General features: G+C 60.4%; 1 protein-coding gene and 2 long non-coding RNA genes across 10 annotated transcripts; 1 reads left to right on the forward strand and 2 right to left on the reverse strand.

Moving 5' to 3' along the window:
- Positions 1–149: 149 nt before the first annotated feature.
- Positions 150–1159, reverse strand: LOC141409786 (uncharacterized). Of its 2 annotated transcripts, none has more exons than XR_012431941.1 (2): positions 1041–1159; positions 150–381 (listed from the first exon to the last, which is right to left on the reverse strand). It is a non-coding gene; the product is annotated as an uncharacterized lncRNA (long non-coding RNA). The 2 variants fall into 2 exon arrangements; XR_012431942.1 differs by having other exon boundaries at positions 807–1159.
- A 100-nt stretch (positions 1160–1259) lies between these two features.
- Positions 1260–24311, forward strand: ICOSLG (inducible T cell costimulator ligand). Of its 6 annotated transcripts, none has more exons than XM_065541325.2 (7): positions 1260–1406; positions 3883–3923; positions 5160–5510; positions 6824–7114; positions 10961–11125; positions 12012–12047; positions 24159–24294. In XM_065541325.2, exons 1-7 carry the CDS (start codon positions 1393–1395, stop codon positions 24200–24202), a joined length of 942 nt encoding a protein of 313 aa, XP_065397397.1. In that variant the 5' UTR covers positions 1260–1392; the 3' UTR covers positions 24203–24294. The 6 variants fall into 6 exon arrangements, with proteins under 6 accessions (XP_065397397.1, XP_005548618.2, XP_005548619.2 ...); XM_005548561.4 differs by lacking the exon at positions 24159–24294 and adding an exon at positions 12991–15402; XM_005548562.4 differs by lacking the exon at positions 24159–24294 and adding an exon at positions 13207–15402.
- Positions 17916–23681, reverse strand: LOC141409787 (uncharacterized). Of its 2 annotated transcripts, none has more exons than XR_012431943.1 (3): positions 23498–23681; positions 19651–19749; positions 17916–18526 (listed from the first exon to the last, which is right to left on the reverse strand). It is a non-coding gene; the product is annotated as an uncharacterized lncRNA (long non-coding RNA). The 2 variants fall into 2 exon arrangements; XR_012431944.1 differs by having other exon boundaries at positions 19651–19808.

Genomic DNA, 24311 nt, shown 5'->3' on the forward strand with positions numbered 1-24311 from the left:
CTGCCCTCTCGCCGCCGCACTACCTGCCCTCCCGCCGCCCTCCCTGCTCTTCCCCGCCGCAGTCCCCCTACCCCCCCAGTCCGTCTCTTCCGCCTTCTTATTTTGTGCCTGGGCTCTCTGCTCCGCAAAAATATTGACTTCCACGGGCAGAGGTTTCAGAATTTTTTTAAAGCTTTTGTCCACGGCGTTCTCTACATCTTGGTTGAAGGAATGGCAGCCTGCGGGGTGCCGTCTGTGGCCCCAGTCTCCGGGCGCTTCTCGCCTCCTCCGCGCGCAGGAGGCAGTGGGGATCCGAGCCTCAGACCAGAAGCGTGGGCTCCGGGAGGAGGGTGCCCCGCTGACCTGTCCAGCAGCCTCATCCAGGCCCTTCCGGGGCTGCCTCTGCAGAAAGGGAGTGACGTCCCCTCTGGGCCCCACCTGGCTTGCGGGGATCAGGGAGGGAGGGCGGGGTGGGCTGGGCGCGGTGGGAAGGGAGCAGAGGCCCTGGGTCCAACCCTCGGTTGCGTGGCGCAGCCTTTCCCAGACCAGCTGCCCCAGACTCTAGGTCAGACGCCACTGCCAAGGCTGACCAGCCCTGGGCCGCAAGGCTGCATCGGTTTCTCGGCGGGGACTCCTCAGAGCCAGTATTAGGCAAATAGGCTGCGCCAGCGCCCTTCAGACCCCTCGAAGGCTAGGGGAGCTAGGCCAGGTCAGGGAGGGCTAGGGCTGGCCGAGAGGGTAGAGCCCGCCCACTTTCCCTCCCTCCTTCCATTCATGCATTCATTCCTTCAATCATTCATTCCTCAGCAGTCGCTGAGCTCACTCGCCTAAGTCCTGGAGATCATCCGAGCGGAGCAGGCCAGGGGCCCGGCGCTCTCCCAGCGTGGGAGCCTGGGTCCCCAGACTCCTCCTTCGGGAGGGCCGCAGGACCCGCGCATTCTGCGCCGCGCGGGGAACGGCCCTTGCCTCCCACGGTCCCCTCCCCTCCACCGGCCCCCGCAGCACCCCTGGCCACCTTCCTCCCGGGTACCCCGCAACCCTGCGCTTCCCGGGGCACCTACGGCGCCCAGGTCCGCGTCCAGGCAGACAGGCCGACCTGCCTCTGTCCCTCCTCCGGCCCACAGGCACACTCGCCTGGGCAGAGCTGAACTTTCCGGCGCCGCCGCGCCCCTCCTCCTGCGTCCCGGGGCGGTCTCGATCGCCAGAGGAACCAGGCCGGGGGCGGGGCGGGGACGGGGCGGGGACACGGCTGCCTCCCGCCCGCCGCGCGCTGGGCGCTCAGAGTCTCGGGCGCGGCGGGAGCGCAGTTAAAGCCGATCTCCCGCGCCCCGAGGTTGCTCCTCTCCGAGGTCTCCCGCGGCCCAAGTTCTCTGCGCCCCGAGGTCTCCGCGGCCAGAGGTCTCCGCCCGCACCATGCGGCTGGGCAGGTGAGCCGGGGAAGGAGCGGAGGCACCGCGGTCAGGGGCGGGGTGGCTCGGCCCGCGCGTCCCCAGCTGGGCTCGGACGCGGGGCCTGCGGGGCTCGCCTGGAGGCGCCGGGCCGGCAGTGCGGGTCCGAGGAGCGGGCGGCGGAGGCGCCGGGGCTGCCGGCGGGGCGTGGACGGCAGCGGGCGGCGGGGCCCGGCACCGGCGTCCACTGCAGGACGCGCAGCCGTGCGGGGGCGGTCTTGGGGGCGGGGTCCCTGCCAGGGAAGGGGGACCGCGAACGCTGAAACGAGGGAGGGAAGGCGGGCGCACCCTGCACGCCTGGGTACGGGCGCTGCCCCTTCCACTCCCTGGCACCGCTGATTTCTTAGAAGGGAGAAGGAGGGAGGTGACCGGCCGAGCTCTCTCCAAGGCCTGCCGGTACCCACGGTCTGGCGACACGCCCTCCCCCACACACGTGGGATTCCCCGCAGCCCGGCAGCCGATCTGCACTGAGGAAAGCAGGGCTGCCTGAACCAGGAGTGACAGCTTCCTCCTGAATTTTTGCGAAAATATGCTCTTGGCAACCCACGTTGTAGGGTCTGCAGCCCGTGCTCCCCTGGGTGAACCTGTGAGGCCCCTGACCTCAGGGATGCCTCCCGTACAGCCCAGAGCTAGCCACACTGGTGTCACACTCCGCAGTACCCCTCACCGTTAGAAATGTATGCAGTTATGATCCTGCCCTAGAGATAAAGAATTTAAAAGCCCCGGAATGTCATAACCCTCCCAAATGTCTTAGCCCTCCGCCACCCACACCTTCAAGTAGGCTACCCTGTCTGTGCTGGGTCTTGATGAAAACTCGGGGTGGGGGGTAGGTTAGATGCAGGGGTGCTGAGGGTCCAAGGAGAGGACACAGAGGCCGCTGGGTAGGCGGCACCCAGGGAGGGGACAAGCCAGAAGGAGCCTGGAGCAGGCACACCCCGGCCCAGGAAGCCCCCAGGTGTCCTGAGGAGGCCTCCATAGACAGGATGGGCCTTGTGCGCAGGTGATGAACGTAGGCCCTGTGGGAGACAAATGGGGGCACAGAGGGTTTCTCACAGCTGTTGTTTAGATGGTGGCTCTGGGGAGATGACTGAAGGGGCTGAGGTTGGAGGCAGGGAGGTCCAGGTGGATTCAGGGGGCTTGCTGGAGGCCATCACAGCCATCTTGCAAGCCAGAATGGTGGCCCCCACAGGAGGAGTGGGAGAGAGAGGAAGGGCCACCTGCAGGCTTCAAGAGCCCCTGGTGACCTGCGGCTGGCTTTGGTGCATGTGTGCTCACTTGGCACAGGCACACCTCCATGCGGACTCAGATGACGGTCATTGTGGGTGGGGCAGGGGTTTCTGTGGCTCCAGGGCTCAGGGACAGCCCACTGGGAGGTTCCCACAAGACCAGCCTTTGGCTTACAAAGCCCCCAAGATTTCCCAGGCAGAGGCCACAGAGAAGAGGCATGAGCGTCTCCCAGACTTGGAGGTGCAGGGACATCAGAGAAGGAGATATCCCTGCTCCGGGGACTCCCACTTTGTGGGGAACTGGCCACAGAAACTGATGGTTTTGGGGGCTGGGGTAAGCAGGCTACCAAAGTGAACCCAACCACTAAGGGCCTCCACCTGGGGAAGGCATCCTGGGGGCTGGCAGGTGGAGGTGGTGAGCCTATGGTGTGCACGGTGCAAAGGCTCCCAGACCCAAGATGGCCAGGAGCATTGGAGTCTTAAGGGGAATTTGCTGCCCAAGGCAGGGGCACCAGCCGCAGCAGGATCTGAAACAGGAGGAGCTCAGGTTTGGTTTCAAAATGATCCGCATTCCCCACAGGGCTGTCCCGTCACTCACCGGACCCTGTCACAGGCATGCCCGATGTTCTTAGTCTCCCCAGCATTTTAAGTGACGCTCCTGCTATATGTGCCCTGAAAGCCTTTTTTTTTCTCTCTCTCTGATTTCCTATAATTTCTTGGCATCTGTCCCCAGGAAGGTTAGACCAGTCTCGGTGGCGTCCCTCGCTCCCCTTCATCCTCACGCCGGCATCACTGTGTTTCCGGGGATTTGTTACCACAAGAACTAGAGAGTGGCGAGAGGCCGCCAGCCCCTCAGACTTGCTGTGCTGGGCAGGGGAATGGTGGTCCTGGCCCTGGACCCTGAATTCCCATGGAGCGCAGAGGCAGGCAGGCTCCTGGCTCTGCCTTCAGCCGTGGGGTGGTGGTCCCGGCCCTGGACCCTGAATTCCCATGGAGCGCAGAGGCAGGCAGGCTCCTGGCTCTGCCTTCAGCCGAGGGGTGGTGGTCCTGGCCCCAGACCCTGAATTCCCATGGTGAGCAGAGGCAGGCAGGCTCCTGGCTCTGCCTTCACATTTCTGTGATGGGCGTAACCGCCTCCTGCCCGTGGGAACCAGCTTGCTCCTGTTTGGAAGATGTAGGTAACTCACCAGCGGCCCCGCCTCACCTGCCTTTCTGGTTGTTTTTTCCAGTCCTGGACTGCTCCTCCTGCTCTTCAGCAGCCTTCGAGCCGGTAAGTTCAGGGGGTGCTTTGCCATGGGTGTGAACGCCCAGCTCAGAGATAGGCTGTCCGACTGTGTGGACTGCCGGCTACAGGGCGCTGGGAGCAGCCTCACCAGGCTCCTTCTTGCTTCTCAAGTGGCCCTTTGGAGAAAGGTGGGCCCTAAACCTAGGTTGCTGCACAGGATAGAAGCGTTTCCTTAAAGAGAAACACTTCTGCAAACTCCGGAGTTATTTTTTGATTTTGTGTTTGTTGCGGGCAGAATGCAGTTCCTCTGAGCCAGAGCTTCCTGGGTCCCCTGGTCTCCGTGTCCCAGGCAGCAGCCCTGCTGAGCCCTAAGGGCCACCAGCCTCTGGAAGAGCCAGGAATAGGGACAAGGCACCGCAGCACAAACCCGAAACCTTGCCGGGCCTTCCAGCCCAGAGGGCTTTGGGGGCAGGGGACACACACAGATTTCCCTGCAGGTGCTGGGCGCAGTGGCTCATTCCTATAATCCCAGCACCTTGGGAGGCCGAGGCAGGTGGATTGCCTGAGGTCAGGAGTTCGAGACCAGCCTGGCCAACGTAGTGAAGCCCCATCTCTACTAAAAATACAAAAAATTAGCTGGGCGTGGTGGCGGGCACCTGTAATCCCAGCTACTTGGGAGGCTGAGGCAGGAGAATCGCTTGAACCCCAGAGTCGGGGGTTGAAGTGAGCCAAAATCGTGCCATTGCACTCCAGCCTGGGCAACAAGAGCAAAATTCCGTCTCAAAAAAAAAGATTTTCCCACAGGCATTTACGCGGTTGCACAAACAGTAAAGCCACCCTGTCTGTTACATTTATGAGACCTTTCCTGATGCAAGAATGAGCAGCATGATAATGTAATTGCTGAGAAATTGTTTTCCCTTAAATGCCTGATTTTTAAAGAGCTTTTTATTTTACATTAATTATAGACTCCCAAGAAGTAGTAAAAATTGTGCTGAGTAACACAAATAACACTGAGCGGCCGGGCCGCATCCAGCCGCTGCTCCCCAAGGCAGCTCCTTACATAACGGGAGTGTGTCATCAAAGCCAAAGGCTGACATGGACCTCACCATGAAATGTCCGCATTTTTCAAGTTTGACTGCATTCCTACATGTGCCTTGTTAATAAATTCTGAGCCACAGTTGGTGTTTGAGGCTTGAAACCCAAAGCCTGCCCCATAGAGTAGCTTCATGGCCTGGGCATCAGCCTCAAAAAACAGATTTTACACCTGTTGGGTCATTGCAGATACTCAGGAGAAGGAAGTCAGAGCGATGGTGGGCAGCGACGTGGAGCTCAGCTGCGCGTGCCCCGAAGGAAGCCGTTTTGATTTAAATGACGTTTACGTATACTGGCAAACCAGCGAGTCGAAAACCGTGGTGACTTACCACATCCCGCAGAACAGCTCCTTGGACAACGTGGACAGCCACTACCGGAACCGGGCCCTGATGTCACCGGCCGGCATGCAGCGGGGCGACTTCTCCCTGCGCTTGTTCAACGTCACCCCCCAGGATGAGCAGAAGTTTCACTGCCTGGTATTGAGCCAATCCCTAGGATTCCAGGAGGTGCTGAGCGTTGTGGTCACACTGCATGTGGCAGGTAGGACCATCGAGGCGGAGAGAGCTGGGTCCATCCCAGCCTTGCATCGTGGAAAAGTATTCATGAAACTCCCTCCCTGGCTCATTCACTGTTTCTTCCAGTGAAGAAAATTCTCCTCTGTGTTATCAGGCTTCTGTCTAACTTCGAGGGAAGCTAAACAGCTGAAAAATCCTTAGTGCGTGACCTGCGGCTGCTTGGTTTCCCGGAAGAGCTCCTACCCTGGCTGTCTTTGCCTCTTTTGAGTTAGTTTTTGTTTTTATTTATTTATTTATTCATTTAGAGACGGAGTCTCGCTCTGTCACCCAGGCTGGAGTGCAGTGGCGCGATCTTGGCTCACCGCAACCTCCGCCTCCTGGGTTCAAGCAATTCTCCTCCACAGCCTCCTGAGTAGCTGGGACTACAGGCACCGCCACCACACCCAGCTAATTTTTGTATTTTTAGTAGAGACAGGGTTTCACCATGTTGGCCAAGCTGGTCTCAAACTCCTGGTCTCGTGATCTGCCCGCCTTGGCCTCCCACAGTGCTGGGATTACAGACCTGAACCACCGCGCCTGGCCAGTTAGTTTGTTTTCTGAGACAGGGTCTCACTGTTGCCCAGGCTGGAGTGCAGTAGCACAATCATGCTGCAGCCTTGACTTCCTGAGCTCAAGCAATTCTCCTGCCTCAGCCTCCTGAGTATCTGGGACTACAGGCACATGCTACCTCGCCTGGCTAATTTTCGATTATTTGTAGAAATGGGGTCTCACTATGTTGCCCAGGCTGGTCTCAAATTCCTGGACACAAGTGATCCTCCTGCCTCACCCTCCTAAAGTGCTGGGATTACAAACATGAGCCACCACGCCCAAACTAGAGTTTTAAAAGTGAAATTTGAAGGGAGTGCTATAAAGCACTAAATGAGAACGGAATTTAAGAGAAAAATTAGAGGCAACCAAGGAGCTCTGGGCAGTTCATCAGGGAGAACAGCCGTGTCCATTTCAGATGGACTGCGAGCCCTTGTGTCAGCAGCAAGAAAGACCAGATGCAAATGAGGGGGTCCTGGCACAGCCAGCGGCCATGGAGTGGGGGGTCTGTGGGTGCCAGTCACTGCCTGCCAGGCTCAGCGGTCCCTGGCTACTGGGACTGGCTTGGGGGATGACTCTTGGGCAGGACTGGGCCAAGCCTGCTGCTCAGACCACAGCCCTGGTCCTGGCCTGTCATCCATGTTGGGGCACAATGGGCCGCCTACCCTCTGACCCAGCCTTGGCACTGTGTACCCTCTGTTTCTTGACCAGCAGGGCCTGGCATTTCTCACGACCTGTTTCCCTCCCCTGCAGCAAACTTCAGCGTGCCTGTGGTCAGCACCCCCCACAACCCCTCCCAGGATGAGCTCACCTTCACGTGTACATCCATAAACGGCTACCCCAGGCCCAACGTGTACTGGATCAACAAGACGGACAACAGCCTGCTGGACCAGGCTCTGCAGAATGACACTGTCTTCTTGAACACGCGGGGCTTGTACGACGTGGTCAGTGTGCTGAGGATCGCGCGGACCCCCAGCTTGAACATCGGTTGCTGCATAGAGAACGTGCTTCTGCGGCAGAACCTGACGGTCGGCAGCCAAACAGGTAAGGTCCCGGTGCCTGCGTGCTGAGCCGAGCCCAGCCCAAGACAGTGGGGCCAGGGCTGGCTTCGGAGAGCCTCTGAGGCAGGAGACGAAACGTCCCTTCGACCTGGCTCAGCACCCGAAAGGTGGTTGGAAGGGAGAGGAGGCAGGAGGCACACACCACACAGTGAGAACCGCCGCCGTCTCCGGGAACAGGAATGGGCGCCGTGCCCGGAGCACATTGCTCCATTTTCTTCACCTGGAGTCAGTTTTGTTAAACCTACTTTACAGATGAGGGCTGAACTCTGAGGCTGGGGAACACTTCAGAAGCCGCAGGACTAGGCAGCCGCAGCCCAGGACGGAAGCCCACACCTGTGCAGCCCCCCTCAAGCTCCCTGCCTCTTGGGCATGTGTCCCCTGAGAAGACTGAAGCCCCCACACACGGGAATCCCACTGGGCATGACTGCTGGCCCAGCCCCTCCCTGGGGAAAGGGTGCCCTCTGGAAGGGGTTCCTCTGCGGGGACTCCTTCCTAGAGGCCACAGGACCTCCCCATTTGTGTCCCCATCTCCTGTGTCAGGATGAGAGGCAGAAGGTGGAGGCAGGAGATGATCGAGGAGGGGTCCTGGGGTCCTGCTGGCTACAGGAAAGCGGCTGCCAGCAGGACTCACCGTGTGGTCCCGCACAGAGCAAGAATGCAGGGCTCCTTGTTTTGGAAGCATTAAGAATTCCAGACAGTGACCACAAGCATTGCACCTCCTGCCGGCCTTTCTGAACTCAACCCCAGAAGCCTGCACAGGTGCACACCCTCGAAGCCCAGCCTGGCCGCCAGGATCCCGCAGAGCCAGACGTTCTCCTTGAAATCAGGGCTCAGCCCTTGTGATTCAACATTCAGAGTCTGTGAGCTGCGTGCAGCAGGATGAGGGGCTGCTCCCAAAGTGGCCTCTGATCGCTGCCTTCCAGCCAGCACACTCCCTGCAGAACAGCCCAGGTGGCAGCAGAAGGTTCTCCCAGGGCCGTCGTCTCAACCCTGGCTACACAGTGGGGTCATCTGGGCAGCCTATGAAAACCCCCATGCCCAGGCACATTGGACCTGAAGCTCTGGGCTGGCACCTGGCATCAGGACAGTGTCTAAAAGCTTCGGAGGTTCAAGGTTGAGCACCGTCCAGGTGGTTTCTCCAGGTGTGTTTGGAGACGTGCCAGGCATTCAGAACACGCTCCCGGGGGATGCTGCTGCTTGTTGGCCAGTGCGGATGGCTCTCGGAGGGGCAAAGTCATTGCACATAGAGACCAGAGGCATTGGTGCCTTTGTGCATCACGGTGGAAGAGCAGAAGGGTGCAGCTGCCGTAGGGAACGGTGTGGCAGTTCCTCGAAAAGCTAAGCATGGAAACACTGTAGGACCCAGCAGTTCTCTCCTAGGGTTATCGCTAAGAGGATGCAAAACAAGGACTCAAACAAATGCTTGTCCGTGAATGTTCATGGCAGCCAGAAGGCAGGAACCACCCAAGTGTCCCTCGTGGGTGGACCGATGCACCAAAAGTGATCCGTGCATGCAGGGGAGAATTAGCCTGAAAAAGGAAGGAAGCAGCTGTCCTGGTGCACGCTGCGGCGTGGAGAACCTCAAGGCCATTATGCGAGTGACAGAGCCAGACACCTGAGGACAAGCCTGTGGGACTCTGTTTATGCAAAGTGTCCAGAATAGGGTGAGCCACCGAGACAGAAAGCAAACTAGAGGCTTCCAGGGGCAGGAGGACAGCAATTCTCCTGCCTCAGCCTCCTGGGTATCTGGGACTACAGGCACGGGCCACCGCGCCTGGCTGATGTTGGATTATTTGTAGCGATGGGGCCTCACTCTGTTGCCCAGGCTGGATTCAAACTGCTGGACACGAGCGAGGCTCCTGCCTAAGCCTCTCAAAGTGCTGGGATTACAGGTGTGAGCCCCCACACCCAAACTAGAGTTTTAAAAGTGAAATTTTAAGGGAGTGCTATAAAGCACTAAATGAAAAAAAAAATTTAAGAGGAAAATTAGAGGCCCCGGCTGTTCCGGGACCCCCTCATTTGGATCTGGTCCTTCTTGCTGCTGGCACAGGGGCTCACGTGTCCGTGAAATGGACATTCTCGCCGATGAACTGCCCAGAAGGATAGCAGAGGACGGGAAAGAGGCAGGAGTGACTGCTCATGGACACGGTTTCCTTTCGAGGGTTACAGGTTCTGGAATTAGGTAGCGGTTACGATTGCACTGGCACCCTGTTTTTGTTTTTGTTTTTGAGACGGAATCTTGCTCTGTTGCCTGGGCTGGAGTGCAGTGGCCGGATCTCAGCTCACTGCAAGCTCCGCCTCCCGGGTTCACGCCATTCTCCTGCCTCAGCCTCCCGAGTAGCTGGGACTACAGGCGCCCGCCACCTCGCCCGGCTAGTTTTTTTTGTATTTTTTAGTAGAGACGGGGTTTCACCGTGTTAGCCAGGATGGTCTTGATCTCCTGACCTCATGATCCGCCCGTCTCGGCCTCCCAAAGTGCCGGGATTACAGGCTTGAGCTACCACGCCCGGCCTGGACTGGCGCCCTGAATTGTTCACTTTAAAATGGTTCATTTTGGGCCGGGCGCGGTAGCTCACACTTAATCCCAGCACTTTGGGAGGCTGAGGTGGGTGGACCATCTGAGGTCAGGAGTTTGAGACCAGCCTAGACAGCATGGCGAAACCCTGTCTCTAATAAAAATACAAAAATTAGCCAGATGTGGTGGCATGTGCCTGTAATCCCAGCTACCCGGGGGGCTGAGACAGGAAAATCGCTGGAACCTGGGAGGCGGAGGCTGCAGTGGGCCAAGACCGCGCCACTGCACTTCAGACTGGGCGACAGAGCAAGACTCTGTCTAAAAAAAAAAGCCTAAAGTGGCTCATTTTGGCTGGGCACGGTGGTGCACACTTGTAGTTACAGCTACTTAGGAGACTGAGGCAAGAGGATCACTTGAGCCCTGAGACCAACCAGGGCAATATAGTGAGAACTCACCTCTACAGAAAAAAAAAAAAAAAAAAATTAGCCAGGCCTGGTGGTGCACGCCTGTAGTCCTAGCTACTTGGGAGGCCGAGGTGGGAGGACTGACTGAGCCCAGGAGGTTGAGGCTGCAGTGACTTATGATCACACCACTGCACTTCAGCCTGGGCAACAGAGCAAGATCCTGTCTCAAAACCTAGATAAATAAAATGAAATGGTTAATTTTATGTTATGTGACTTTCACCTTGATTTTTTCTTTCTTTCTTTTTTTTTTTTTTGAGGTGGAGTTTCGCTCTTATCGCCCAGGCTAGAGTGCAGTGGCCCGATCTTGGCTCATGGCAACCTCCACCTCCCGGGTTCAAGCGATTCCCCTGCCTCAGCCTCCAGAGTAGCTGGGACTACAGGCATGCGCCACCACGCCTGGCTAATTTTGTATTTTTAGTAGAGATGGGGTTTTTCCATGTTGGCCAGGCGTGTCTCAAACTCCTGACCTCAGGTGATCCGCCCGCCTTGGTCTCCCAAAGTGCTGGGATTACAAGGCGTGAGCCACTGTGCCTGGCCTCACCTTGATTTTTAAAAATCCAGTAAGAACCTGTGCTTCCCGTCACACCCAGCCCTGTGGTCCCCTGGCTGTGGTTGGGGTTATCGCCTCTCCCACGTAGGACGGGAGGAACAAGATCCCTGCAGGAAATGAAGCCCCTCTGCAGGAGAAAACCCTCCTCTCATCAGCCTGGTGTTTTTAAAACCTCAAAAGAATGTCAGGAAAGTTCTCTGGAATAAATACTTCCCTGCAATACTTTCTACTCAAGGATGAAAAAAAAGACCCCTTTCCTCTAATATCCTTTAAGTCGGGTTATTTACCTCTTTCTTATAGGAAACAGCATCGGAGAGAGAGACAAGATCACAGAGAATCCAGTCAGTACCCGCGAGAAGACCGAGGTCACGTGGAGCGTCCTGGCTGTCCTGTGCCTGCTTGTGGCCGTGGCGGTGGCCATAGGCTGGGTGTGCAGGGACCGATGGCTCCGCCGCAGCTATGCAGGTGGGTAGAGACAGCCCCATATTGTGGATGTTAATGTTCGTTCTGTTGGTGTGAACGTTTGCCTGCTTTAACTTCCCTCACTGATACTGATTTAGCTTGAAACTGTTGTGGTAGCATCAGCACTCATGAGCCTTAGCAACCCGAGCTCTCCCACGAAGTGGTTTTGAAACCCAGCATCTCTGACGTTCCTGACACTGCCAAGCCCGAAGGGCGCTGTGGAGTCTGCCCTGCAGGTTGGGCGGGGAGGGCGGCTTCTGCATGTAGAGGCCGGGCGGTGGCCATTTCCGGGGAAGCCGCTGAGGCTGCCTCAAGCACACCCGCGCTGTGGGTCTGTGACTCCGACCAGCTCCGCGACAGAGCCCGGAGGTCTGTGTTTCAGCCACGTAAGACACAGCAGCAGAACGCAGTAGCACAGGAAGCCCCAAACGTTGGCTGCGGTGATGGTCCTGATGACGGGGATGGGGGGACTCGTCCCAGACCCCCCAAGGATGGCAGTCAGTGGGGTGCAGGCACAGTGGCCACAGAGTAGGGGCAGCTCCTGTGGGCTGCCCCTGGCTCTCCCATTTGTGGCCAATCTCAGTCATCCCAGAAACATCTTCCATGGCCGTGATGCCACTGCTGGCTGGCCAGGCCACAGAGGTGCCCCAGAGCCAGGTCGAAGCATTTTAAGTGCTTCCCAGGCACTTACTCCTTTAAGAGGATCGTCCTCAAAAGCCGTGCGGCCTGGGGAGCCCCTCCTCTATGAGTGCTTTCCCCGCCTGGAGTTGGGAGCCTCGGGGAGACTTCCAAGCAGGGCGTTTAGGGGGCTACTGAGAGCTCAGGAGCACCAGGAGCTTTAGGGACACCCCCACCGCTGCTGCCCTGACCATTTTCGTTTGTCCCCCAGGTGTCTGGGCTGTGAGGCCGGAGCCAGAGCTCGCTGGTGAGTTTGCCATAGGAAGCAGCAGGTTCTGGGGTGCCTGAGGGAGGCTTGGCTGGCAGCTGTCTTTCAGATTGTCAAAAAACTTTCAAAAGGCAAAAGTCCTTTGCCTTGCACAACTGTTGCTCCCGGAGACGCAGTGAAGCCCTCGATGGCACGCACGGCATTTCCTGCAGCCTCCCCTTGGCATGGGATGGCATCCTGGTGTGTACTTTCTCACACTGCAATGGGATTTTCCCAACACACACAGAAGCAGAGAGACGAGTGCTGGACCCCTGTGTTCCCCGGCGCCCAACCCCCACCGGGGTGTCCAGAGCAGGTCCAGGCACTGGTGCCCAGCCCCCACCGGGGTGTCCAGAGCAGGTCCAGGCACTGGCGCCCACCCCCACGGGATGTTCAGAGCAGGTCCAGGCACTGGCGCCCACCCCCACGGGATGTTCAGAGCAGGTCCAGGCACTGGCGCCCACCCCCACGGGATGTTCAGAGCAGGTCCAGGCACTAGTACCCAGCCCCCACGGGGTGTTCAGAGGGGGTCCAGGCACTTGCGCCCACCCCTACCAGGATGTCCGGAGCAGGTCCAGGCACTGCCGGCTTCTCTCTGCAGCAGCCACTCCTGCAGCTCTCGGGCGGCTCCCTGTCTCCTGGTGGAGGTGTGCCCCTCAGTCCCAGGAGCAACACAGATGTGGATTCCTGTCCAATTTGGGAAAAATGTCCACACACAGTCACCTACCTGGCAGGTGCCTCTGACTGCAAGGGGCGTTTGGCTTCGCAGGCAGGCCAGCTGGGCTCCCCGCCATGGACCAGGATCCCCTCTGAGCCCTGTTTGCCATCCATGAGCAGGGGTTCCCTGGGGACAGTGGGCTCAGGGTGTGCACAGCCACCACGCTGTGGTGTCACCTGTGGACCCCGGCAAGCGGATGGCTGACTGCAGAAACTCACTTCCAAGGCCAGGTCAGCCCGTCCAGATGACACAGGAACACAGCTTGCTGAAAACACGGCCAGCCTGTTCCTACCAGAGCCAGTCGAAGTGCCTTGTGCAGGTGGCTGTTTCCGAAGCTCTAAACCCTTTGTTTCCACCAAGCTGAGTCCTGAGAAAACCGACGTCTGCCTGCAGAATGGAAAGGGGTGCTTCATGTTCCTCTCTCTTCACTTCCCTTCCAAGGCCATGTTTGACCGGAGCTCACCGCCCAGAGCGTGGACAGGGCTTCCGTGAGACGCCACCATGAGAGGCCAGGTGGCAGCTTGAGAATGGACTCGCACAGGTGCCTCCCAGACTGCAGGGGAGCACTTGGGGCCACCCCCAGAAGGACCACTGCTGGATCCCAGGGAGAAACTGCTGGCGTTGTCTGTGATCCTGGAATGAGGCCCTTTCAAAATCGTCATCCACACCAAAGGCAAATCCCCACTGTCACTGCCAGTCACTCACAGGAAGGTACTGGTGATGGGCTCTTTCCACCCGGAGCATGCGAGATTCAACGCCAGGCTCTTCCCAGTACCCCAGACCTACTGTGGGTCTTCCCGTGGGATGCGGGGCCCTGAGACTGAAGGGTGGTTGGCTTCAGAAGAAGACTCTGGGTGTCCACTCTTCCAGGGCGGCCTCTGTGCTGCTGGGGTCGCGCGAGGCTGTTTGCAGGAGGCACGGTCCCAGGAGCTCTTCTGCCCTGGATGCTCCCAACCTACCTCCTGCCTGGAGGCCACAGGACCCACACATGTGCGTGTCCACAAGTGTAGGCAGCCGTCCACACCAAGGAGCCTCTGGAAGGCCCCACTGGGCTTCGTTGTCCTCTGCCACATTCCCCGGGAGGAACAGTGGCCCTCGGCTGTTCTGGTGAAAAGCTGAGCCGCCTTTGGAAGAGGCGCTGGTGGAGTTTGCCAGAAGAAAGGCTGTGCCAGGGCCGTGTTTGGCCAGCTGTAGAGGCTGCCAGGGCTCTTGGCTCTGCAGTGAGAAAGACACAGCCCTGGGCACAGCCCAGCAGGGCTGGAGATGCCCATGTCCAGTAGGTGCAGGCCTGGCAACACGATCCCCAGAGTCCTGAGCAGAAGTTGAGAGGGCATCACCTGGTGACCACGGTCCCCCTTGTCACCACAGCAGTGATCCCCAAAGTGAGGGGTGGCTCCCCCATCCTCCGCTGCCCTCAGCAGCCCCACCCCACTCAACCATGAGGGTCCCCAGGGTCCCGATGAAGACCTCCGACCCCAGCACCAGGCTCCTCGGAGCTCAACAGTCCCAAGGGCGCAGGAGACAGGGTGGCCCACTGCTGAGGGGTGTGGCCCTGGGTCCTGACATGCCCCAGCACCGTGCTAGTGCCTGGAATGAATCAGCTGCTGACTGTCTCCAGGAGGGCTGGAAAGGACACTACCAGGTGACCCAGGGTGCACTTGCCCCAGGGAGATGGAGTAGATGGCCTGGCCTGGCCCTGGGGACACGTGTCTACCCCGGGGCTATGGGCAAACGCCCCTCCTCCTTCCTTCCCAGAGTCCCTGACATTCCTGGGGTCAGCCAGGACCTGTTACAGCCCTGGTCACTTGAAACTGACAGCTGTGTGAGGCCTGCACTTCTCAGACCCAGACTACAACAAAATGAGGAGTGAGGGCTCATGGTTACAATGAGGTTCTAGTACTTGTCACGAGAAATTGGTTTTCTACGAAAAAAGTCCCTACCTGGGCCTTTAAGTGAATCCACTCCTGCTTTTAACATGAAAGCATTAGAAGATGTGTGGTGTTTGTAAAAGTACAGTTGTCATCACCGGGCATTGACTGGCAGGGACAAGGAGCTGCTTGGGTGTGGAAATTTGGGGCGTTGGAAAGCGGGGTGTGGTGCCCATTTGCGGTGACTGTGAAGTGACTCCAGGACAGAGCTGCGGGGGCACCCAGAGGTCCTAAGCCCCAGGACTGAGGGTGGTGCATCACCACTCGGGTGTCCCGGGAGGTGCCCTGGGCCCAGGGACCTCACGGGCAGGATGGCGACAGCCTTGCAGGGAGAGGGAGTCTGGCTCCAGCTTTTCCCATTGGAGGTGATTTTCCTTCACCAGGGGACAGGCAGGAAAGATGCAGGAGCCCCAGAAGCTTCTACCCCTCATGCCTGGGGCCCAGGGGACACTTGGAGGCTGCTGTCACCACTGCGCGTCCAGGGCCATGCCCTCTGCGGGTTAGTGCCTGAGTCTCACCTCCCTGCTGGTCCCCGAAGTCCCCCTCAGAAGCCCTGCATGGTGGGATTTGTAAGACCCACCCTGTAACACCTGCCCCTCTCAGCCCAAGACATCAGCTTCCTCGTTCTCCTGTGCTGTAGATAGGCTGAATTCCAGTGTTGTGACAGCCATCTCCAGAAACCTGACTTAAGAGAGTAAGATGCAAATGGTGCCTGTGTCCTGTGGCTTCGGTGGGTGCAGGGAGTCTTGGGCACCGCCAGCTCAGCTGTCTGTGGTCTGAGCAGGAACAGGTGCCACACCTGCTCGGGGGGCCCTGCCCTCACCAGGCTGTTCTGTCCCCCCACGAGGGGCATGAGGCCAGGTCTGGAGGCATTTTGGGTTGTCACAGCTAGGGGCTGTTCCTGGCTTCAGTGGGTGGAAGCCCCAGATGCTGTTCAACATCCTACCAGACACAGGAGGCCCCAACACAGAGAAGCGTCGACCCGCAAGTCCACAGTCCGAGGTCTCCCCTCAGAGACCCTGCCCTGCACATCCACCTCCAGCCAAAAGTCCTGCCTGCCACAGGGCTCGGGAACCTTGCCGGTCTGTGGAAGAGGAGAGGGGACTCTCGCCAGCTGCACCACCCTGCACGTAGTAGGTGTGCAGTAAACAGCCACCAGGGAGGCTCCAGTCAAGGCTGGCAGATGGGGCGGTCCATCCCTAGGGCAGGAGACAGAAGGGAAACGGCTGCCTGCTGGCCCCTGAGCCAGCACAAGTGCCTCAGTTTCCCCTACTGTAAAGTGAGGCACTGGAACCAGGTTCTGTCTACTGGGCTCTGCAGCTTGGACACTCCTAAGACCAAGGGACCTACCCTGGGGAGGGCAGCTGTGGCTTTGGAATAGCTGTCCAGGCCTGGGCGCCTCGAAGAAGGCTGCCAAGCCCTGCCCCTGCTGTAGGGGTGCGAGGTTGGGGGGTAAGACTCCAGAGACCTCTCTGCATCTCCTTGTCTTCAGTGGCCAGAGGTGCGGCCTGAGCTCAAGGGAGGGGCCTTCTGCCACAAATTCTGTGGCAGGGCAAAGCACACTTTTCCTGGGGAGGACCACGGGGTCCCCTGCGTTGCCCCCAGCGGAGTGTGGGCTCACCTTGCAAGAGCCACATTGAGAAGCTCCAGTTCTGGGAGTGTGCGGACTCTTAACCAGGCAGGCCCAGGCCCTGGGGCACACAAAGGCAGGGCCTGCTCTCCCCAGCTGCCCCTGCCAATGGGGGCTGGATTGTCCTACCCTCCTCCCTTCTACCTCCCCACTGTCTTCCCTCTCCACTGTCACCACTGCCTCCCTCTTCCACTGTCCTCCCTGCACTGCCCTCCCTCCACCTTACCCCTCCCCCCGGCAACTCCCCATCCTGTCCCCAGGCTCCCCCAGCTCTCCCTCCTCCCCACTGTCCCCCCTCCCACTCCCCATGCTGTCCCCAGGATCCCCCACATGGACTTGGTGACGTCCTTCCATGCCTTGCCGGTCTGAGTTTCCATGATGGGCCGGGCCTGCAGCTTTGCTCCTACATCCCTGCCCAGACTCCAGCTGTCCATGCAGGGGGCGAGCTCCAGCACCTGCGGCGTCCTTCTGTGGGGGCCTCTCTGTGCTGTAGCAGCCAGGGACCTCAGGTGCCCACGCATGACACCACCGCTCCTCCTCATCCTGACCCAACCTGTCAGGAGCAGGACTTGGTTTGGCGGTGTTAACCTTAGAGCCTGCAAGGGTCTTCCTCCTGGCGGTCCTGGCCGTAGCCTGGGGAGGCCGCAACTCCAGGCCACTCCAGACCTCCTTCCTCTGGGCCTTCCATGTGGTGGCAACCACCGCAGCTGCAAGGGAGGGGAAATGGAGCCTTTGTTCTCTGGCCGGGCTGGGGTCTGGGGGAAGCCATGGGCTTGAAGACTGGAGTCTTCTTTGATGGAGAAGCGGCCACTCCTGGAGACCAGCAGCAAACACAGGGGCACAACATGGAAGGTGCTGGCGTCGGCCCACACAGGTGATGGCGTCAGACTCAGGAGTCACCAGGCTCAAAGGGCCCAGGCACTGCAAGTCCTGCTCAGCCCCAGACACAGTGCACTCCTGTCACCCTCGCCCTCAGCCAGGCCCCACACAGGCCAGGGAGCACTGGCAAAGCTTGGTGACCCTCAGGGGGCCAGCATCCATCCAGGCTGAGGGTGGTCAGTGGCCCGCCTTGCCCCGGTGGAAAATTCACGGATGAAGATTTCATGCCCGACTCCAAAGGCAAGAGATGTTATTATTTTATTTTTCTGAGCCAGTCTCGCTCCGTCACCCAGGCTGGAGCGCAATCTCTGCTCACTGCAACCTCCGCCTCCTGGGCTCAAGCAATTCTCCTGCCTCAGCCTCCCGAGTAGCTGGGATTACAGGTGTGCACCACCACGCCCGGCTAATTTTTGTATTTTTAGTAGAGACAGGGTTTCACCATGTTCAACATGGTTACACCATGTTTCACCATGTTTCACCATGTCAGGCTCGTTTCAAACTCTGACCAACTTTGGGAGGCTGAGGTGGGCAGATCACCTGAGGTCAGGAGTTCGAGATCAGCCTGACCAACACGGAGAAACCCCGTCTCTACTAAAAGTACAAAATTAGCCAGATGTGCTGGTGCATGCCTGTAATTCCAGCTACTCAGGAGGCTGAGGCAGGAGAATCACTTGAACCCAGGAGGCGGAGGTTGCAGTGAGCTGAGATCGAGCCACTGCACTCTAGCCTGGGCGACAGAGCGAGACTCCATCTCAAAAAAAAAAAAAGTATCAACGATGAAGTTAGGGATGATGAGAGTATCCACGATGAAATGATCGATGATGGGGGAACCCCAGGAACCCCTCCGCCTCCACTGTAAATGAAGCCTCAAGCACAACCCAGCTGTGTGCAGGACCGTCACGCGCCTTTGGAAGAGCCCAGGTCTGGGCACAGCTGCCCGCTCAGGCCAGAGGGAGGCCTGCCATGCCCCAGGAAGGCACTGGCTTGGAGTTTTTCTTCATTGTGAAGAATCATGATGACGAATTAGAATTAGTGAGTTTGGCACGAATGAGATGCTTCCTCCAGGACGTTACTGGAGGGCGCTGCTAGCTGGCATCCTGGCCTGGAGGCGCTTCCCCTCTCATTCTTCTCAGGAGCGAGTCCTGGCTGAGGACTGCTCCCAGGGCAGGCCTCTGGGCTTTAGGAGCTTGGTCCTGAGCCGCAGGGTGTGGTGGCTGGTCTGCAACAGGCTTTCCCCGCCGTGGTTGTGTGGACACTCTGGAGGCCTGGAATTTCAGCAACGTCAGCCAACGGCCACAGGGACAACCACAGTAAAGCCAGCCTGCTGGGAGAAAAGCAACAGACTTAGAGCTAAAATCACCCCCGGAACTTCCTGTCTACCTGGACACCTGTCTACAGGGCCTGAAAGAGGAACTGACACTTTCTCCTCCTGCGGGGCCGCGTCAGGAAGGAGCCTCTCTGGCAGGGGCTGCCCCGGCCCACCCGGACTCCGCTCAGAGCCTGGGCCCTCGGTTCCCGTGAAGCTCTGAGGGCAGGTTGGCAGCCACAGCACTGGGCCAGGACCCAAGATGGGGCAGGCCAGGCCCTCCACCAAGGGCCCAGTCCCTCTATGCAAATGCAGGTAGTGCCTGTGTGCGGCCAGGGGCCCCTGGGAGAATGCAGTGAGGAAGGGCGGGTAGATGTGCTTGGACCAAGACAGAAAGCTCCAGGGTGGTGCTTGCCATGAGCGTGGGCATGACCCTCCTCCTCTTCCTCCTTTTCCTCCTCCTCCTCTTTCTTTTCCTTCTCTTCCAGGCGCTTCCCCTGCAGCTGCAGTGGGAGGAGTTTCCAGATGCTGAAATGTGCTCCTGGGTCAGCAGCCCCCTGCCTGCTGGAGTCTCTCCTGGACTCCGCTGCTGGGCTGTGCACATAGCACCCATTTTAGGGCACAGCCGGTGGGGAGGCCACAGAGGGGAATCCTCCTGTGGCAATGGGGATAAAGGTCCTGTCTGCCAGCCGGGGGCAACCCCATCCCGTGTGGCCTAAGGCAAAACTTGGAATCCACATTGCTTGATTTTGGGATGGTGTTCTGCACCATCCCAAATGGTAAAGGGATAGGCAAAGTTTTTGTTGTAAGCCATTCAGGGACCCTCCTGACAGAACCCTGGGGATTCTGGAGGTAAAAGCTGTAAGGTTGGGAGTAGACCCTGGAGCCCCACCCTCCCTGCCCCCTCCAACCCCCGACCCTCAATGAGGTTCTTTAGAGGACTATGTCCTGGGGCTGCCCACACAGCCGGGCACTCTAGGGCCTGGGAAGACACTGCTCTCCCATGCATGTCGGGGACACAGGCTTTCGTCCTCAGCACGTGTGCAGGTCAGGTGGGGACCCAGGGGAGGCAGCCGGGCTGGGTGACAGCTTAGACAGAGACAATGGCCAGCCACAAGATGCAGTTAAATAAATACACAAACCTGCTTTCCAATGGTTTGCAATGGATTCTGAACAGCCGGGGGCCCTAGAACAGCTAGATTCCTCACTCCTCTCCACTCTCAGGCCAACCTCTGGTCTCACTTTATAAAAAAGAGATTGGGTTGGTTTACTCAGCCAAGAAACACTGAAGAGATGGTACCTAAAATCAAGGGCTTTGGATCATCTGTCTGGCCCAGGCCTTCCCACCCCCCCGCCTCTGACAGGGCTTCTCACCTCCCCCACCCCGCCCGGCCTCTGACAGGGCTTCCCACCTCCCGCCTCGGACAGGGCTTCCCACCTCCCACCTCCGACAGGGCTTCCCACCTCCCCGCCTCCGACAGGGCTTCTCACCTCCCACCTCCGATAGGGCTTCCCACCTCCCCTTTCTGACAGGGCTTCCCACCTCCCCGCCTCCGACAGGGCTTCCCACCTCCCACCTCCGACAGGGCTTCCCACCTCCCCGCCTCCGACAGGGCTTCTCACCTCCCCTTTCTGACAGGGCTTCTCACCCCCCCGCCTCCGACAGGGCTTCCCACATCCCCCTTCTGACAGGGCTTCCCACCTCCCACCTCCGACAGGGCTTCCCACCTCCCACCTCCGACAGGGCTTCCCACCCCCCCGCCTCCGACAGGGCTTCCCACCTCCCCCTTCTGACAGGGCTTCCCACCTCCCACCTCTGACAGGGCTTCCCACCTCCCACCTCTGACAGGGCTTCCCACCCCCCCACCTCCGACAGGGCTTCCCACCTCCCCCTTCTGACAGGGCTTCCCACCTCCCCCTTCTGACAGGGCTTCCCACCTCCCACCTCCGACAGGGCTTCCCACCTCCCACCTCCCACCTCCGACAGGGCTTCCCACCTCCCCGCCTCCGACAGGGCTTCCCACCTCCCCCTTCTGACAGGGCTTCCCACCTCCCACCTCTGACAGGGCTTCCCACCTCCCACCTCCCACCTCCGACAGGGCTTCCCACCTCCCCGCCTCCGACAGGGCTTCCCACCTCCCCCTTCTGACAGGGCTTCCCACCTCCCCGCCTCCGACAGGGCTTCCCACCTCCCCGCCTCCGACAGGGCTTCCCACCTCCCCGCCTCCGACAGGGCTTCCCACCTCCCCCTTCTGACAGGGCTTCCCACCTCTCCGCCTCCGACAGGGCTTCCCACCTCCCACCTCCGACAGGGCTTCCCACCTCCCCCTTCTGACAGGGCTTCCCACCTCCCCGCCTCCGACAGGGCTTCCCACCTCCCCGCCTCCGACAGGGCTTCCCACCTCCCCGCCTCCGACAGGGCTTCCCACCTCCCCCTTCTGACAGGGCTTCCCACCTCCCCGCCTCCGACAGGGCTTCCCACCTCCCCCTTCTGACAGGGCTTCCCACCTCCCGGCCTCCGACAGGGCTTCCCACCTCCCGGCCTCCGACAGGGCTTCCCACCTCCCGGCCTCCGACAGGGCTTCCCACCTCCCCGCCTCCGACAGGGCTTCCCACCTCCCCGCCTCCGACAGGGCTTCCCACCTCCCCGCCTCCGACAGGGCTTCCCACCTCCCCGCCTCCGACAGGGCTTCCCACCTCCCCGCCTCCGACAGGGCTTCCCACCTCCCCCTTCTGACAGGGCTTCCCACCTCCCGCCTCCGACAGGGCTTCCCACCTCCCGCCTCCGACAGGGCTTCCCACCTCCCGCCTCCGACAGGGCTTCCCACCTCCCGCCTCCGACAGGGCTTCCCACCTCCCGCCTCCGACAGGGCTTCCCACCTCCCGCCTCCGACAGGGCTTCCCACCTCCCGCCTCCGACAGGGCTTCCCACCTCCCGCCTCCGACAGGGCTTCCCACCTCCCCCTTCTGACAGGGCTTCCCACCTCCCGCCTCCGACAGGGCTTCCCACCTCCCACCTCTGACAGGGCTTCCCACCTCCCACCTCCCACCTCCGACAGGGCTTCCCACCTCCCCGCCTCCGACAGGGCTTCCCACCTCCCCCTTCTGACAGGGCTTCCCACCTCCCCGCCTCCGACAGGGCTTCCCACCTCCCCCTTCTGACAGGGCTTCCCACCTCCCCCTTCTGACAGGGCTTCCCACCTCCCCGCCTCCGACAGGGCTTCCCACCTCCCGCCTCCGACAGGGCTTCCCACCTCCCCCTTCTGACAGGGCTTCCCACCTCCCGGCCTCCGACAGGGCTTCCCACCTCCCACCTCCGACAGGGCTTCCCACCTCCCCCTTCTGACAGGGCTTCCCACCTCCCCGCCTCCGACAGGGCTTCCCACCTCCCGCCTCCGACAGGGCTTCCCACCTCCCCCTTCTGACAGGGCTTCCCACCTCCCCGCCTCCGACAGGGCTTCCCACCTCCCCCTTCTGACAGGGCTTCCCACCTCCCGGCCTCCGACAGGGCTTCCCACCTCCCACCTCCGACAGGGCTTCCCACCTCCCCGCCTCTGACAGGGCTTCCCACCTCCCGGCCTCCGACAGGGCTTCCCACCTCCCGGCCTCCGACAGGGCTTCCCACCTCCCCGCCTCCGACAGGGCTTCCCACCTCCCGCCTCCGACAGGGCTTCCCACCTCCCCGCCTCCGACAGGGCTTCCCACCTCCCCGCCTCCGACAGGGCTTCCCACCTCCCCCTTCTGACAGGGCTTCCCACCTCCCGGCCTCCGACAGGGCTTCCCACCTCCCACCTCCGACAGGGCTTCCCACCTCCCCGCCTCCGACAGGGCTTCCCACCTCCCGGCCTCCGACAGGGCTTCCCACCTCCCGGCCTCCGACAGGGCTTCCCACCTCCCCGCCTCCGACAGGGCTTCCCACCTCCCGCCTCCGACAGGGCTTCCCACCTCCCGCCTCCGACAGGGCTTCCCACCTCCCGCCTCCGACAGGGCTTCCCACCTCCCGCCTCCGACAGGGCTTCCCACCTCCCCCTTCTGACAGGGCTTCCCACCTCCCACCTCCGACAGGGCTTCCCACCTCCCGCCTCCGACAGGGCTTCCCACCTCCCCCTTCTGACAGGGCTTCCCACCTCCCACCTCCGACAGGGCTTCCCACCCCCCACCTCCGACAGGGCTTCCCACCTCCCCCTTCTGACAGGGCTTCCCACCTCCCGCCTCCGACAGGGCTTCCCACCTCCCGCCTCCGACAGGGCTTCCCACCTCCCGCCTCCGACAGGGCTTCCCACCTCCCCCTTCTGACAGGGCTTCCCACCTCCCACCTCTGACAGGGCTTCCCACCTCCCACCTCTGACAGGGCTTCCCACCTCCCACCTCTGACAGGGCTTCCCACCTCCCCGCCTCCGACAGGGCTTCCCACCTCCCCCTTCTGACAGGGCTTCCCACCTCCCCGCCTCCGACAGGGCTTCCCACCTCCCCCTTCTGACAGGGCTTCCCACCTCCCGCCTCCGACAGGGCTTCCCACCTCCCGCCTCCGACAGGGCTTCCCACCTCCCCCTTCTGACAGGGCTTCCCACCTCCCACCTCCGACAGGGCTTCCCACCTCCCGCCTCCGACAGGGCTTCCCACCTCCCCCTTCTGACAGGGCTTCCCACCTCCCACCTCCGACAGGGCTTCCCACCCCCCACCTCCGACAGGGCTTCCCACCTCCCCCTTCTGACAGGGCTTCCCACCCCCCACCTCCGACAGGGCTTCCCACCTCCCCCTTCTGACAGGGCTTCCCACCTCCCACCTCTGACAGGGCTTCCCACCTCCCACCTCTGACAGGGCTTCCCACCTCCCCCTTCTGACAGGGCTTCCCACCTCCCACCTCTGACAGGGCTTCCCACCTCCCACCTCTGACAGGGCTTCCCACCTCCCCGCCTCCGACAGGGCTTCCCACCTCCCCCTTCTGACAGGGCTTCCCACCTCCCCGCCTCCGACAGGGCTTCCCACCTCCCGGCCTCTGACTTCAGTTGGGAAGAGGGTGGAGGTGGGAGATGGAGGATGAGGCCCTCCTCATCTGCTCGGCCAAGTCTGTTCTGCTCTGTGGTTTGTGGGTTTGACACTCGCGGCCTTGAAAACAAGCCTCCCAGCCCAGCCTCCATCCTCCTGACAGCAGTCCTGCCTGTGAGTGTTCGTATGGCATGGCGAAGCCACAGCTCAGTGGACACTCCCGCTCCTGATAACACTGTTATCAACACCGTGCACAGGGGAGGGCGAGCACACCGCCCTTCCAGAGGCCGGGAAGCTCCCGAAGCCTCGGGGTGATTGACCTGCCCCTGCCACGCCCCTAATAGCCCCTCTTCTCACTCCACCTTCCTGCCACTTTCTGAGTCCCGGTTCCAGGCACCTGCCTGCCCTGGGTGAGTGAAGCCACCAGTACACACCCAGGTCACGTTAGAACTGCCCGGTTCCATCCCAGGCCAGTGTAAACCAAAAATAAGACCCGAAGTCCTCAGCCAACTGAAGTGACCCCCGCTTGGCCATGTTCACCCCAGAGAAGCCTGGAAAACCTCACGGGTGGCCACACAGGCCTCGTTATGTCCCCTAGCAGCTCAGCCTCGAGCTGCGTTTTAACACTGCTTTTCTTTCCTCCTTTCTCCCCGGTCTCAAGACGTAGCTTTGAGCAAACTACAGATGTGCTTCCTTTCATCTTGAAAGCCAGCCTGGGAGCGAGCTGTCAGCCCACTGCCCTCCCTCTGCCACCTGCAGCTCCCGGGCCCTGTGCACATTTGTTTATCTGGATGCTGGTTAAGTGCACACCATG

The sequence above is a fragment of the Macaca fascicularis genome, chromosome 3 (genome assembly GCF_037993035.2).
Source record: "Macaca fascicularis isolate 582-1 chromosome 3, T2T-MFA8v1.1".
Lineage (NCBI taxonomy): Eukaryota > Metazoa > Chordata > Mammalia > Primates > Cercopithecidae > Macaca > Macaca fascicularis.

Bases quoted from the DNA above. Each gene is read 5' to 3' on its own strand.
- ICOSLG (XM_065541325.2), top strand. The intron at 3,924-5,159 runs GTAAGTTCAGGG...GGGTCATTGCAG, and splicing joins CTTCAGCAGCCTTCGAGCCG to ATACTCAGGAGAAGGAAGTC. The intron at 7,115-10,960 runs GTAAGGTCCCGG...TCTTTCTTATAG, and splicing joins GACGGTCGGCAGCCAAACAG to GAAACAGCATCGGAGAGAGA.